The sequence below is a fragment of the Hypomesus transpacificus genome, unplaced genomic scaffold (genome assembly GCF_021917145.1).
Source record: "Hypomesus transpacificus isolate Combined female unplaced genomic scaffold, fHypTra1 scaffold_320, whole genome shotgun sequence".
NCBI classification, from domain to species: domain Eukaryota; kingdom Metazoa; phylum Chordata; class Actinopteri; order Osmeriformes; family Osmeridae; genus Hypomesus; species Hypomesus transpacificus.
In genome coordinates, this window is record NW_025813848.1 from 83,159 (window position 1) to 99,747 (window position 16,589).

Genomic DNA, 16,589 nt, shown 5'->3' on the forward strand with positions numbered 1-16,589 from the left:
CTCTCAGACAGAGCAAACTATAACTCCTTCCAGGCCAGAATGAAGATCGATTACATTTAACAATGAGGAAAATACTTTCTACAATAAGCCGACAATACCAATTACAACTAGAAAGAGTAAACTCACCTGTACCTCCTTCTCCGGCCTTGCCTGGTCTTCAGCAGGTCCAGGACAGGCTGAGAGATCGGACACTGTTCAGCTGGAAGTTGGTTAAGATGGATACGAGTCTGTTGCAGGTGAAAGGTCCTTGGTCAGGGTCACTTCACACTGGTCAAAATAGAGGTGGCCATGTTGAGCCTTGTGTAAAGCCTTTTCAAGTTCATGGATTCCTTGAAATTATTTTTGTGTTGGTCAGTTGGTGCTGTCTGTCCTCCTCATCTCTTGTCTGTCTTTCTCTTTTCCTTTCTATCTCTTCCTCTATCTGTTTCTGTCTCCCTCTTCTTTCCCTCCCCCTCTCCTGTCCCTGTCCTTACCTTACATTTCAATTAGCCCATCTATTTCGGTTGACTTATCCCCTGATCACTCCAGCCCTACCACCTCGCTCTCTCTTTCCCTCCCTCCCACTTTCTCTTTCTCCCATCTCTCTACTCTCTCCCTCTATCCACCTATCCTGTCCTTTCTTTCTCTGACAGTTCCTTTGTTATGGTACCGGTTAATCTGTAACCTTCGAGATGGGCTGGGATTAGCTGTGCCCACACCTGTGTGGATTATAAACCTGTCAGCGTCTCTGAACAGGACATGGCTATATAGGAGATCAGCAACTCTCACACATTAGTCTGGGTTTCAAAATGCGTGAACAGATCAGCTGTTTGGAACTGTCTGTACATGCAAACCCACACTGCAAATTGTGCATATACTGTTTACATGATTACTGTATAGATGGGAATACAGTAATGTCAGTTGTATGTGTGTGTATGTATATGAGTGTAGGTGTGCTTGTGTGTCTACATGTGGTGTGTTGGTGTGTGTGTGTGTGTGTATACTGTCTGTATCTTTAGGGGTTAGCCCATGTTTTCATCTTGCTGACTGTGTGTGCATGTCTTACTGTCCCCCGTCATTACATCGTCATTCATGTTGTAATCCTGTCTGCGTGTGAGCGACAGGATAAACACATCTCCCTCTCTACAAGCGCAGCCACCTCTAATAGGATATCTGACCATATTAGTGAAGGGTCAAACAAGACCACAGAACACAAGTTACAAAATACTCCTACTGGGACTAGGATTACAGTTAGGTTTGGGGCTAGACCTGGAGCTTGGACTCAGACTAAAGCGAGGGCTAGGGTGAGGTCTAGGTCTGGGTATAGAAATGGGACTATCAAAATCTTTGCAGGACTACAGAAATGGGATACACCTATGTGTGTATGTGTGTGTGTGATGGGGTTATGGATGTACCAAAGTAACCAATGAAATTGCATTACACTGAGCAGGATTGCATAGACCCACTGCATGGATTGGCTGAGGATATACAGAGGCAGGGCTTGTCAGAGTAGTCCTTCTGCCAGACCATTTGTAAGTGCAACAGCTATTCCCACCCACTCACCAAGATGCCTGTGTGTGAGAGAGAGGGAAGGGAGAGAGACAAAGAGAAATGAGGAGAGAGGGAAGGGAAAGAGAGAGAGAGAGAGAGAGAACATGTATTTTTAATGAGCTCCACCAGCAGTGCTGCTGTACAGCAGTCTTTGTTCAGACTGGAATGGAGAGGAGAGGAGCGGCGAGGAGAGGAGGGAGAGGAGGGAAGGGGATGGAGAGTCTTTGGCAGAGACTGACAGGGAAGCGCATATGACAGACAGAGACAGGCTCCTCACAGATGGATGCACAAAATAGCAACATCACTCATGAAGGGGTGCATTAGTATGCATGCACACACACACACACTTGCACATAAACATGGACTAATACATACAGCAAACACCCATAAACACCCATATTTACACACACACAGACACACACACACACACGTGTACATGTGCCCACACATACGCCTCTGGCTCTGCGTTATGAGGCTCTCCTGCAGCCACTGTGATCAGAGAGCGAGAGAGAGCTGAGGAGGGATGGAGAACGAGAGAGGGAGAGAGGGAGGGGCCTCTGAACCAGGGAGAGGAAAGGGGAGGGAGCAAAAAGGCAGAGGAGGAGAGAAACAGCATCTGCGTGAAGAACGAGGGAGGGAGGGAGAGCACACAAGGGAGCCAGAGAGAGGGAGAGAGCAGGAGAGAGAGATCCAGAGGTGGACTGTTCTGGTAGGAGAAGGGGTCTTCCAGACTGGACAGGCCCAGAGGTGCCTGGATGGAGCATGGGCCAGGTTCTAGGATTCTCCAACTGCAGTGAGTCTGTCGGCTTTCCCTCTGCATGTTTATCTGCCCGTTTGTGAATAAATGTGCTGCATTTCTCTCCATCTGTTCTTCTCTCCCTTCATCTCTTTCTCAGCTTCCCTCCCTCCATCTCTCTTCTGTCTCTTCCGGTGATAAACCCATGGTTATAGAGAGACCCACCTTGTTATTGTCTGTACTGCTGTGGAGTCATACTGCAGATGTGTGTGTGTGTGTGTGTGTGTGTGAGTTTCTGTGTTGTCTTAAGCATGGAGGTAACACCAGTGTTTGTGTGTGTGTATGTATATCAAAGATAGAGACAAAATAGAAAGAAAGAGAGAAGGATAAAGAGGATGTTAAAGGTTTGAATTGGTTGTGACTGTGTGCTTTCATCATTCACCCCCCTGACAACATAGTCTACCTAGAACCCTTAATCCATACAGGCTGTAGACCTATAGTTTGTTTATTGTGTGTATGTGTGTGTGTGTTGATGCGGGTTTGCTCCTCTAATTTAAAGTGGTTGATTTATAGTCTGATTTCAGGCCAGCTAATGTTGTTAATGCCCCCATCCCCCCATCCCCTCTGCCAGCACCACACAGTTCTGTACTGTAGTCCAGGGCTGCATGCTAGCTAGTTGTTAGCATAAAGACAGCATTAGCTTTACATTAGTTAGCTAGCTGTTAGCTTGGAGATCAAATATCTAAGCTATTAATTAGCTTGCTAGCTGTTGGCCTAGAGGCAGCATACATCAGTTAGTAGCTAGCTGTTAGCATTAAAACAGCATTGTGTCTGTACCCTCAAACATAAGATTGGATTTCATTTTATTAAACATAATGTCCCATGGGAAAATGGGAGAGCAACATTTGTCTTTGTAGATTCCCTTGTACTTGCATGCATGATGTGTTCTATCCTTCTTTCAATTAGTAATGTTTCCTCACCAACCTTAGATGTATTTCATATTGACAGGGTGGCTTTGGATATAATGGACATAATGATAATGTTATCTCTTTGGGCTCATTTGCAAATAGACGTTGGCTGTGAACTTCTAGAAAGGACAGAGATACACAGGACACTGTCTGCAGCTTCATGTTCAACAATAGAAAACTGTCAATGTGACAATGTTCTTCTTGCAACATGCTCCTTTCCTATGTCTTACTCTCTTTTTCTCACACAGAGGAATTAGGTTCTGTCAACTCCACCCCCGACTCCACCCCTCCCTGCACAGACGGTAGGAGCGCACCACACTGCACATCAAATGCACCCAATCTCATTCAGCATACTGTTGTAAATAAAACATTCATGTATTCGGAAATAGACTTGCTCAGACACAGAACCACTTAAACTTCCACTGCCAGAACCACGTGGAGTTGGTCCACAGGTGTGTGTGTGTTCCCCTCCTCTGAAACCGACTTCTGAGTGTTTATTGCGGTGATGTATACAGCCTGACAAAGGGAGCCCTGCCTTTGTCTGTAGCTCTTTTGTTCAGAGGCTGGTTACCTCTTTCCCTTTATCTTCAGCTCTGTGTCATCACAGGAGTATGCAAATGAGCAGGGCTCTGATGTCAAACACGACACAACAGGAGATGTTTTTAACATGAGTAGCACATTCTCTTTTCATGAATTAGGAATGTTTTGCAAATGATTAGTGACACGTTTCCAGATTGTGTTTGAAAGGTGCTGTTGTTTGCTGGAGTTGTGAAACGTGCATCCAAGTGAAAGGTGAAAGGTTGTGCGTGTGTTCCGCAGGCGGGAATGAGGAGTCTGAGCTGTATGAGCTGCAGACGGCCCACGACTGGTCTGAGGAAGAGGAGCGTGACAGAGGAGGGGAGGATGAAGATTATGATGACGACGGTGATCTGGCGTCTTCCCCATCGATATGGGGGACGCCTCACCAGCACTCCTTCGAGCTCACCTTCTCCTACATCGCCATCGCTGAGGCCGAGGCCGTGGGCGCCACGCGACACCACCGCGAAGGCTCGGGACGCCGCAGGGGCGGGGCTAGGCTAGGCCGCACCCCCCTCGTGCGCACGGATACCTTGGAGACCCTCCTCCCTCTGGACTCCCCCGATGTGGAGTGGGACCCCCACGCCTTCCTTACCCTCGAGGAGGCAGAGGAGGGGGCGAGGAGGAGGAGGGAGGAGGAGGAGGAGGAGAGTGAGAGGAGGGAGAGACTGGCTGAGTCAGAAGCAGGGCCGAGGCAGTCCTCTCTCCTGGATGGAGATCTGGAGGCTCTGGAGAGGAACGTCACGCTGGGACGAGAGAGGGGGAGGAGGGAGTCTCCCCAGCATCACCATGGTGAGGGGGAAGAGGGGAGGAGGAGAGGATGGGGGGGCGAGGGGGAGAGGGGAAGAGAAAGAAAGGGGCTAGGCAGGGGAAGGGTGAGGAGGAGACGCTTGGGCATCCAGTGGGAGAGGAGGAAGAGGGGAGGGAGACGGGAAGATGAGAGCAAAGAGAGGAGAAGGTTGGATGTACAGTGTGAGGTATTTAGAGAAGTGGAAAGTATTTAGTTCATGACTTCATATCTTCCTCCTCTGTGGACCCACATGTTGACAAGTCCTTGAAAGGATCCTGACACATAAATATGAGCTAATACTGTCTGGGCATCTGTGTGTGTATTAGTAGGGTAAAACTGACAACCCGTTGCTTAATCAGATCAGATAAATTCTGATAAATAAGCCTAATTTCTTTGGCCGAGAGGTAGAATCTGCAATGAAACTATCGTTCAGTTTATCGGACACAGATTCAACTAAAATTAGAACTGTACTTTACTGTATGATCTTGTCACGATGATGTCACTTCCTCCTGTCCCGTCCCCCACCAGCAACACAGCCCCCTGAGTTACTGGAGACCCTCGTCACCGTGGATGCCACTATCATGCTGCTAACACCCATCCGTCCAGGAGGCGGGGCCAGCAGCATTGTTTCATCCACATCCTCTGCCCCTATTGGTCACACTCAGGAACTGCTGGTCAGCGAACAGTGGTTCTCGGCTCTTAGCCTATCAGAGGGCCCCACGATATGCGCCCATATAGCAGGTATGGAAGTGCCGGGCTCACAAATTGATCATTTTTACATTGTGACGTGATTGTTTTCTAATCTGCTAATCTGTCCTGAGACTAGTGCTCTTCGGAGCCTGTGTTTTAACGCAGACCAGTGAAAGAAGTTGTGTTCCCCTTTTCTGGCCCCTGTCTACAGTGTGACCTCCAGTCCTATGTCCCCATACATTCCTCATGTCCTCTGCATGTTTCTAATGGTGCAGAGCGCTCTAATCAATCCTTCAATCGATTGATTCGTCAGAGAATCAAGGCTAGATCAGGTTCCCCTCCGTCCAGGAATAGAATATTTCTTTGGAAGACCAGCCTGAGTGTTCCGTTTCATCTCCATGACAACCTTCCCTCTTAGGATTTCTGAGACCATGGATGATAATTACAAGGAAGTAATTCCTGTCTGTCTTTCTGTCTGATGCAGAAAGAGAGAGTGAGGAAGGATGTGGGAAAGGAAGACAGACGAAGGGTTGGGAAGAGATAGATTTTATCATCCCTGTTCAATGCAATCCAACTAAACCCTGTAGTTTTATTATAGAGGGTGAGGGTCTACATTCTCTCTCTCTGCTATCTCTCTCTGCTATCTCTCTCTGCTATCTCTCTCTCTGCTGTCTCTCTCTGCTATCTCTCTCTGCTATCTCTCTCTCTGCTATCTCTCTCTCTGCTATCTCTCTCTGCTATCTCTCTCTCTGCTATCTCTCTCTCTGCTATCTCTCTCTCTGCTATCTCTCTCTGCTATCTCTCTCTCTGCTATCTCTCTCTCTGCTATCTCTCTCTCTGCTTTCTCTCTCTCTGCTATCTCTCTCTGCTGTCTCTCTCTGCTATCTCTCTCTGCTATCTCTCTCTGCTATCTCTCTCTGCTATCTCTCTCTGCTGTATCTCTCTGCTATCTCTCTATGCTATCTCTCTCTCTGCTGTCTCTCTCTGCTATCTCTCTCTCTGCTATCTCTCTCTGCTATCTCTCTCTGCTGTCTCTCTCTGCTATCTCTCTCTGCTATCTCTCTCTCTGCTATCTCTCTCTGCTATCTCTCTCTGCTGTATCTCTCTGCTATCTCTCTCTGCTATCTCTCTCTCTGCTATCTCTCTCTGCTATCTCTCTCTCTGCTATCTCTCTCTGCTATCTCTCTCTCTGCTATCTCTCTCTGCTATCTCTCACCACTTTCTCTGCTCTCTTTCTCTTATCTCTTTTCCTTTTTCTTTTTCTCTCTCTCCCCCAGTCTCTCAGTCTTTTACTTTCTCTCTCCATTCTCTTTCCCTCTCTGTCCGTCTTTTCTACTCCCCCTCTCCACACACACATCTATCTCTCCCCCTCTACCCCCCCCGGCCCCTCCCTGGAACATGATTCATTGGTGACCACTCTGTTGACATGTTGTCCTGGTTCTATGTATCCCCTGTAAAACAAACCATCCAGTTAATGCAGTAGAATGTTCAATGACATTCATATTTAACTCGTTAATATTCTGTCTGTCTGTGTCTGTCTGTCTGTGTCTGTCTATATCAGTAAATTAATAAGAGTCTTGAGGGGGCCGGGCTCTACCAGGGTATTTTTGGCCAGCAGAGTCCCAACGAGGATTGCTGACGGAGCGGGTATGGGGCAGGCAGGGGGTGTTGGGGAGGCAGGGTGAGTCCAAAAACAGCTTTGAGGACAGAGCTGAGAGAGCAAGAGAGATAGAGGGGAAGAGAGAGGCGAGTCGACGGTGGAACAACCAAAATGGCCAGCAAAGGTGAGGCATCGGGGTTAAAGATAAAAGGGGATCGTTGACAGGCTTTGACATGAGGAGAGGAATGTCTGTATGAGATTACAGAGAGACACGACACGTAGCAGCCAGGGGGATGAAGTGTAGAGGTGTCTGGTCATTGATTACAGTAAGATACGGTTGAGTTACAGAGGCACGCAGGCAGGCAGATGGGCAGTCAGACAGACAGGTAGAAAGATGGACAGGCGGTCAGGGAGAGAGACAGACAGACAAAAAGGCAGGCAGGCAGGCAGGTAGACATACAGGCACACAGACAGGCTGGGTATAGTTACTGAGATCGCTAGGCTATGAAGAGGCGTAGCTACATTTAGGAACTGTGTGTGTGGACATTCAGCTGAGGTCTTGAGGAGGGGTTTGAGGCTGGCCGCCCCCACAGAGTGGCTGACCAGGAGGGGACAGCGTGCTTGAACCGTGCCCAGAGGAGATTTCAAAGATCCTGTTTGACCGGTTGATTCACTGGGAAGTTTGAGATCACTGCAACGATCGAACAAATAGAGGTGTGTGTGTGGTCACCGAGAGGACTGCTAACAGAAAGGCTTTGTTTGTGTGTGTGTGTTCTGTGAGTTCTGTGAGCTTGGGATGTTAAATGTTTTTAGTGCCGATGGTTCATGCCAATGGTTGGTTTGTTTGTATGTCATTCATTCATTCATGCAGTCCATTGTATGTATGTATGTATGTATGTATGTATATATGTGTGTGTGTGTGTGTATGTGTGGGGGGGTCTTTGCCATTTAGGAGTTGGAGTGCATTTAAAGGGTGTATTTTAGACTTGACTGGTCTTGCCTATTTGACAGTGTCTGTACTATTCTCAGAGTGTTGTCTTTTCATTAGGATTCATTATCCTCAACAGAATATCAAGCCATATACTTTGAGCTGTGAATACAACCGCCACAACTGTAGCTTTACCATTATCTTAATCTTGAATAGTCTGCCTGGTTTTTCCAAGCCAGTAAGGTTTCCAGGGTGCTGTGATTCATCTTTGCTTTGGCACTTTTGAAGTACTTCCCTGGGGTTTGTTGGGGCAACATGCAATACTTAAACATGCAGTACTTAAATCAAGTGCACCTCATGTATATGTCAGTAGCTTTGAACAGCCAGGAATTTACAATTTGTCTCAAACAAACACACACACACACACACAGCTTGGAGTATGAGTGACGACAACACCAAACCAGCCAGCCAGTCAGTTTGTTACAGCCTGTTGCTGTCTGTTACAGTAGCTGCACCTGTCCTGACAAGGAACAGGTGTGCTCCAGGAGCATTGTGGGTAATCTTAGTGTGTGGTCATGTTCAAATATAGACCACCTGTTTGTAAGAGTGTGTCAGTTTGGCCTGTTCTCAGGCTGGGCCTGGCACACTGACAGACAGATGTGGTAGACTGATCTCCAGGCTAGCATAGCTATACCAGTGCTAAGTGCAGTGTGAGGCCTTGTATTACTGTAGCCTTTGTTGATAAATGCCTTTCATGCCTTGCTATTCCTGAATTGTGTTTTGATATACAGACTAGAGCTGTGAGTTTGTGCTAAGGTAGGATACCATGTAGAGTAAAGCCGAGACTACTTTTAATAAATGTTATGTAGAGAAGGAGCAAGACAAGGAACGTTGAGGTCCAAGCCAGAATAGAAGGTTCTGGTCCTATTCTACTGTTTCTATTGAGGGAAGTTTCATTTTGACGGGGGGGGGGGGGGGGCTGGTAGCCACGGCTCCTGTTGCTGGGTGATAGGGTGTGGATAGGGGGCAGGGCAGGGCTAGCTTGAAGACTGTCAGCAGGTGCTGCCAGTTCCTTTTCTCTTCTCTGCTTTCCTCTCTCTCTCTCTCTCTCTCTCTCTCTCTCTCTCTCTCTCTCTCTCTCTCTCTCTCTCTCTCCCCTCCCTCCCTCCCTCTCTCTCTCTCTCTCTCTCTCTCTCTCTCCTTTCATCTCTTCCTTCTCTTCTTGTCTCTCCCACCCCACATGGGCTAAATGCAGCTCCAGCCCTGGCCTTTCTCTTGCTGGGGATCCTGCTAGCCTTTTCTGTACCTGATGCAGAGTGGCAGAGACAGAATCAGGAGAGGCAGAGGCAGAAGAGTAGGCACAGGCAGAGATAGAGGCAGGGATAGATAACTTAAAGAAGGGGAAGCTGAGACCGAGGCAGAGGCAGACAGGGCCAGAGGCAGGAGGGGAAGAGGTTGCCAGGGGCTGAACATGGCGTGGGTGGTTGACGTCTTGAAAGTAAAGACAGGCTCCACCTCTGTTCTGCTATCTTCAGCACCGTACAAAAATAACCCAGCTCCTCTCCTCCTCTGCTGCAGCAGCTCCAGCCATCCCATGTGTTCTATACAGTCGCAATCCACATCCCTAAACGTGTCTTTTGTCCTTGTTTCTCATCCATCTCTGTCAACCTTTGTCCTTCTCACACCTGTATCCCTTCGGTCTTTTCATCCTTGCCTTCTCCTCTCCCCCTCTTGAACATCTCTCCTCGTCCTGTCATCCTCTTCTCCCCAGTGATGGACCTGATCTACTGGAAGGACACGGAGCGCACAGGCATGGTGTTCACAGGTCTGGTGGTGGGCCTGCTGTCCCTGTTCCAGCTCAGCCTGATCACCGTGGTGTCTTCCCTGTCCCTGGCCGCCATGTGTTTCACCATCTCCGTACGCCTCTACTACAAAGTGCTGAGTCTCATCAACGTTGGCGACGGCAAGCATCCCTTCAAGTAAGGCTCTGACCCCACCCACAGGTGGTCATGCTGTTTTGGAATAGATGAGTTGCACCTCATGTACTTTGTGATGTAAATCAAGTGCACCCAGAAGTGGACAGATTTTCAGCTCCTGCTTTTTCTTTCTGTTCTATCTCTTCCTCTCGTCATAATTCCCTTCCCTCTCTTCCTGCCTCCTCCTCTCCTCTCTCTTTCTCCACTCATCCCCTCTTTCTCTGCCCTCCCTTCTCTCCTTTCTTTTCACCTTCTCTCTCTTCCTACCCCCACCCTTATCTTTGCCCCCAAGGGCCTACCTGGACATGGACATATCTCTGTCGGGGGAGCAGGCTGACCAGTACATGCAGAGAGCCATTGTGCTGGCGGTCTCTGCCGTCAACACCCTCAAAGGGCTCATCTGTGTCGGCAGCTTCTTTGACTCCCTCAAGGTGAGACATCCACCTGGGGATTGGCCAGAGAGAGAGAGAGAAAGAGAGAGACTCGGGGTCCCTCTCCTTTTGTCTCTTTCTTTCTCTCTTTCTTTCTCTCTTCCTCTTTCTCTTCCTCCCCATCTCTCTCGGTTGTCTCCCATTCATTTTCTTTTTCTGTCCCCTCTGTTATTTCGGTCTCTCCCCAGTCTCTGGAACCTTCTTCAACCTCTGTGTTTACAGGAGCTTGTCTTGTCACAAACCATCAGCATCACCTTTAAACACTCCTCGCTCTGCCCTCTCGCTCGCCCCCACTCTTTCATTAGCGTAGACATCCCTCTTCTCCTTTCCCTCCCTCGTTCACTCAGCCAGACAGTATGGTTGCCAGCTCAGAGAGGAGAAAGGCTATGCCGGGGGCATTCCACCCCTTGATTATCTCTCTCTTCTGCTCTTTCTACCTCTCCCTTTCTCTCTATCTCTCTTTTTTATCTCCCTCCCTCACTCTCCCTCTTCCTCTCCATTGCTCCCTGTTATTTTATGCTTCTCCAACTCCCCTCTCTCCCTTTCTCTTTGCAGTGCAGACATCCCTCTTCCTCTCTTCTCTTCTCCTCTCCTCCTCTGTCCACCTCTCTTTCTCTCTGATGAGAAAGGCCAGGACACCGCCCCCTGTTGTTATACCCACAATTCACTGCAGCATAACTCATTATCATAACAACCATGTTATTCTGCGTGCGTCCTCAAATGAGATATCTCCTTAGATGTGCATCGTGCAGCTCTTATCCATGATATTAGTAGCATCCATATTTTAGGCTCCTATTATTTTTTAGGTTCTCCTCTGTGTCAGGCTTTCTGTACTGCTCTGTATTCTGGACAGAGTTTTTCCCCTGGTTCTTCCATGCCTTCTATCTTGGGTTCTATCTGACATACGTTCTGTTCTGGATCATCCCTTGGCTTGTGGGTTCTCCCCTTGGTTCTGTCCTGGGGTCTGTCCTGACTTTTGTCCTGGGTTCTATCCTGGCTTTTTCCTGCTGTGGGTCTGCTGTGGGTCTGCTGTGGGTCTGCTGTGGGTCTGCTGTGGGTCTACTGTGGGTCTGCTGTGGATCTGCTGTGGATCTGCTGTGGGTCTGCTGTGGGTCTGCTGTGGGTCTGATGTGGGTCTGCTGTGGGTCTGCTGTGGGTCTGCAGTGGATCTGCTGTGGGTCTACTGTGGGTCTGATGTGGGTCTGCTGTGGGTCTGCTGTGGGTCTGCTGTGGGTCTGCTGTGAGCGTGAGGACCCGATGTCCTCGTGTATTTCTGTCCTCAGAGCCCATGTCCCTTCTGACATACCACAGAAGCACGTTGCCACGGTAATACTAGATGTTCTGCACAGTTTAGACCTTCTGACTGATCCTGACAAACCCCATGCCCCCCTCTCTCCAGAAAAGTTACACCTAAAGCTGCAATGTTGTTAACTGTAACTTATGATACTTCATAATGGATTTATGTCCAGGAAGTTGAAAAGATGATTATTCACAAGACGGTAGTAGAGACAGAGTAGGAGGTATGTGAATTGTAGAATGTAACAGAGCTGGAATGTGATTAATCTGTGCAATGAATCTAGATATCATCCACTTCCACAGTCAAACAACTCACATGACAAGGCTTCAGGAGCTTAGTCTAAACCTTTAGGGAACGTGTTAAGAATCTAAATAGACTGGGGTGGCCTACTTGTTTTCAGTATAACAGACACTGATACACAAGCCCCTCAGCACAGTCAGGATGGTAACCCTGGGGGGTTGTGAGGTTTGGCCCCCCTGGCCCTGGTCCTGACCCCCCCCCGCCCTCCAGTTTGCCTCTGCTCAACTCTGACCTGGCCAGTATGTGACATACTGCACTACACAGGGGGAACGGAGAAGGGTGGAGGGGGGAGTGAAAGAGAGGGAGAGAGGTAGAGGGAAAGAGAGAGGTAGAGGAAAAGAGAGGGAGAGAGGTAGAGGGAAAGAGAGAGAGAGATAGAGGGAAAGAGAGGGAGAGAGGGAGAGGGAGAGAGGGAGAGGGAAAGAGAGGGAGAATGGGAGAGAGGGAGAGAGGGAGAGAGGGAGAAAGGGAGAGAGGGAGAGGAATAGAGAGGGAGAGAGGGACAGAGAGAAAGGTAGAGGGAAATAGAAGGAGAGAGGGAAAGGGAGAGAGAGGGGTGAGGGTGGTCTCGTTTTCTTTGAGAGAGAGGGGTGTCTTGTTTCAGGGGTCTTGGAGATATTAAAGCCTACCGCCAATCATCACGCACACACACACACACACAGCACGCTCACACACAGCGCTGACACACACACTCTGCTCAAAATTAAGTTAATGTTGGTCTGTACAATATCTAAGAAATCTGTTTCTCATGAAGCTAACACGGGGTTTTCTGTCTTTGCTTTCTATTTCCTGTATGTGTTTGATGTCGCTGATGATGTCAGTTCCTGGCCCTGGTGTATCTGGTGACATACCTGGGAGATCTGTGTAATGGCCTTACTCTGCTGATCATTGGTAAGACACACACACACCCACACACACACCTGCACATGCACTCACACACACATTTATTCCCTTCTCTTCTCTCCTTTCTTCTTCCTCTCCAGGTGTGATTGCTGTCTTTTCTGTCCCACTATTCTACAGACAACGCCAGGTAAAGTCTGTGTGTGTATGCTGCATGTACAGTCTATTCAGGAGTGTGTGCGTGTGTGAAGGTAAGACAAAATGACAGAAACAGAAACAGATAGAAACATGTTGCCATGTTATGTGTTTAGATACCTAGACGCACATAATTTATAGGGGTGTGTTGTTCATACAGTCTTGTAATTGTTTGTCTCAGGAACAAGTGGACAGTGTCATAGCAAGAATCCAGGCTAACATTGACAACATCAAGGACATGTGAGTATGGGTGCCACCTAGTGGCCAAATAGAAGACTGACAGCATGCTTACTGGTATTTTTCCATTGCACACACTTCCAGTGAATCATGTATTGATTTTCTGCATGCATCCCTGCCACGTTAAACCTTTAGGAGAGAAGATGATCTGTTCATTAATCTCTGTGACCGACTATCAAATGTGACATACATAGCAGGGGTAACAATCTCTCTATCTCTCTCTTTCTCTCTCTCCATCAGTCTGCAGAGAATTGCCCAGGGCGGTGGCCCCCTTCCAGACCCCACCCCTGGTGGTGCCAAACCCAAAGACCAGTGAAACGACAGGAAGGAGAGGAGAATGAGAGGGGGCGATGAGAGTAGGACAAGAGGAGAAAAGGAAGGAGGAGAGGAGGGGGTGTCACTTAGATGTCTTACCCAGCAGTCTGAGTCCTGAGGGCTGGGCTCCTGAGTTTAGAGGGAGGGATGGAGGAGTGGGGGTGGGGTGGGGGGCGGTACTAAAAGAGGACTAGGTCAGTCAAAGCATGTGATTCCCGGATGAGAGTTTACTGTTTTCATGAAAAGACATGACCAAGGTCAGCTCCTCGTCTTCGTTGTCAACAGTCACCTTGTGTCCCGACCATTATGGGATGGCTCCAACGAGCCACAACTATGTTTCGAAGAGGTAACGACACCAGGGACGTGCGATCCATCTTCGCCTGAAGGCACCTGCCACAGCATGAAGAGAAGTAGAGAGGTGGGGGGGGGGGGGGGGGGGGGGGGGGGGGGGGGGGGGTCTAGGTGTCAGACTCTAGAGTTGTAGTGCTTGAACCTGTGAAGGTGATGAGTCTGCAGGGTTAGAGGTCACTAGGTCACAGCTGGTTAATCCAATGTTACAGGTCAGAGGTCACCCAGCCGGGGTTTAGTGTTTTTCACGGAACCCCCAAAACATGGAATCAGGATGTGTGTGTGTGTTTGTGTGTGTGTGTGTGTGTGTGTGTGTGCGTGCGTATGTGTACAGTAGGTAAGTTGACCTACAGCTTGCTGAACTGAACCTGTGTTACCTAAGAGCCTATTAAAATGACATCTGTTCTTTTTCTTTTCAGAAACGTCATTTGCCTTTTTTTTTATTTCTGTCACCACACATTCAAGTGACCATGAACTCCTGATTTCTATCACGTGTTCTGTTGCTCCTCATGTAGCACATCCTTCAGAGTTCTTTTTTGCCACCCTCCATATGAACATCAAATGGTCTGGAAGTACATGATGTTGTCTGATGTAGGAGTAGCTAAAGTAACCAGTGGATTCATGATAATATTGATCCCTATGTTCCCATTGGTAGCCTACTACAGTGCCCTCCAAAAGTATTGGAACAGTGAGGCGAATTCCTTTATTTTTGCTGTAGACTGAAAACATTTGGGCTTGACATCAAATAATGAACGTGAGACCAGAGATCAACGTTTCAGCTTTTATTTCCAGGTATTTACATCAGGATCTGATGCACAACTAAGAAAATATCACATTTTGTTTGAATCCACCCATTTGTCATGTGATCAAAAGTATTGGAACAGATATACTTAAAACATATTTAAGTGAATAAGACTTTATATTTAGTTGCAAATCCTTTGCTTTCAATAACTGCAGCAAGTCTGTGACCCATTGACGTCACCAAACTTTTGCATTCTTCCTTGTTGATGCTTTCCCAGGCTTTCACTGCAGCCTCTTTCAGTTGTTGTTTGTTTTGTGGGGTTCCTCCCTTCAGTCTCCTCTTAAGCAGGTAAAATGCATGCTCTATAGGGTTTAAGTCTGGAGATTGACTTGGCCAGTCTAATACCTTCCATTTCTTGCCCCTGATGAACTCCTTTGTTGTTTTGGCAGTGTGTTTTGGGTCGTTATCTTGCTGCATGATGAAGGCTCTGCCAATCAGTTTGGTTGCATCTTTCCTTAAATTGGCAGACAAAATGTTTCTGTAGACTTCCGAGTTAATTTTGCTGCTGCCATCATGTGTTACATCCTCAATGAAGATTAATGAGCCCGTCCCAGAAGAAGCCATGCAAGCCCAAGCCATGACATTACCTCCACCGTGTTTCACAGATGAGCTTGTGTGTTTGGGATCATGAGCAGTTCCTTTCTTTCTCCAAACTTTAGCCTTTCCATCACTTTGGTAAAAGTTAATCTTTGTCTCATCAGTCCATAAAACTTTGTCCCAGAATTTTTGAGGTTCATCTCTGTACTTTTTGGCAAATTCCAGCCTGGCCTTCCTATTCTTCTTGCTGATGAGTGGTTTGCATCTTCTGGTGTAGCCCTTGTACTTTTGTTCATGAAGTCTTCTGCGAACAGTAGATAGTGATACCTTCACTCCTGCCATCTGGAGGTTGTTGCTGATCTCACTAACAGTTGTTTTAGGGTCTTTCTTTACAGCTCTCACAATGTTTCTGTCATCAACTGCTGATGTTTTCCTTGGTCTACCTGTTCGACGTCTGTTACTTAGTACACCAGTAGTTTTCTTCTTCTTCAGGACATTCCAAATGGTTGTACTGGCTATGGCCAATGTTTCTGCAATGGCTCTGATTGATTTTTCATCTTCTCTAAGACTCACAATTGCTTGTTTTTCACCCAAAGACAGCGCTCTGGTTTTCATGTTGTTTTCACCTCTGAATACAGTCTGCATAGACAAAACCTATCTTACCCAATCTGAACCTGAGTGTAGACATTCAGTGGTATTTATTGATTGAATAATGTATGTAATAGGACACACCTGGGCAACAAAACACACCTGTCAGTCACATGTTCCAATACTTTTGCTCACGTGACAAATGGGTGGGTTTGAACAAAAAGGTGATATTTTCTAATTTGTGCATCAGATCCTGATGTAAATACCTGGAAATAAAAGCTGAAACGTTGATCTCTGGTTTCACATTCATCGTTTGATGTCAAGCCCAAATGTTTTCAGTCTACAGCAAAAATAAAGGAATTGGCCTCACTGTTCCAATACTTTTGGAGGGCACTGTATATGGTATGGAAACAGTTTGCCTCCTGTGTCCCAGGTGATATTAGAAGTATCTATGCTTGACACCAAAGAGCTTGTGAACAAAACAGAAAGAGAATCAGTCATGCATCAAATTCTATTTAATTGTTGATCCAGTCAGTCTTTACTTTCATCTCCATCTCCTCTTCTTCTCTCTCTTTATCTCCACCTCCTCTCCTTCTATCTCTCCAAAAGACATCCATAGTGCTCACTAACAGTAGGTGCCTTTCTAACTCCATATGTAAGCCTAGCCCACCAGTAGTGCATGGCAGTTCTATCTACACTGCTTCATCTCAGCTATTACCTCCCCAGAAACTCCAAACAGCCTATTCAGTCTAGAATGATAACATGACATCTCAATGATGTCATTCACAACGATGTGTGTATCATTGCGTGTTTAAAGATGATCTCCCACTTGCGATGTCCCATTTCCAAGGAATGCAGCATCTGAGGTCTATGCTCATCTCTGTTAGTCTCCTGCACTCCTCTCT

At 47.4% G+C, this 16,589-nt stretch overlaps 1 protein-coding gene across 1 annotated transcript; it reads left to right on the forward strand.

The window, feature by feature from the left end:
- Positions 1-2,259: 2,259 nt before the first annotated feature.
- Positions 2,260-14,184, forward strand: rtn2a (reticulon 2a). Its single transcript, XM_047016165.1, has 10 exons — positions 2,260-2,323; positions 3,483-3,536; positions 4,054-4,602; positions 5,129-5,341; positions 9,590-9,797; positions 10,087-10,225; positions 12,644-12,713; positions 12,806-12,852; positions 13,039-13,097; positions 13,335-14,184. The coding sequence occupies exons 1-10, from the start codon at positions 2,293-2,295 to the stop codon at positions 13,408-13,410; spliced, it is 1,446 nt and encodes a 481-aa protein (XP_046872121.1). The 5' UTR covers positions 2,260-2,292; the 3' UTR covers positions 13,411-14,184.
- Positions 14,185-16,589: the final 2,405 nt, after the last annotated feature.

Excerpts from the sequence above, each read along its gene's own strand:
- rtn2a (XM_047016165.1), top strand. The coding sequence starts at position 2,293 with ATGGGCCAGGTTCTAGGATTCTCCAACTGCA. Across the intron at positions 5,342-9,589 it reads GATATGCGCCCATATAGCAG|TGATGGACCTGATCTACTGG; the intron begins GTATGGAAGTGC and ends TCTTCTCCCCAG. Across the intron at positions 10,226-12,643 it reads GCTTCTTTGACTCCCTCAAG|TTCCTGGCCCTGGTGTATCT; the intron begins GTGAGACATCCA and ends TGATGATGTCAG.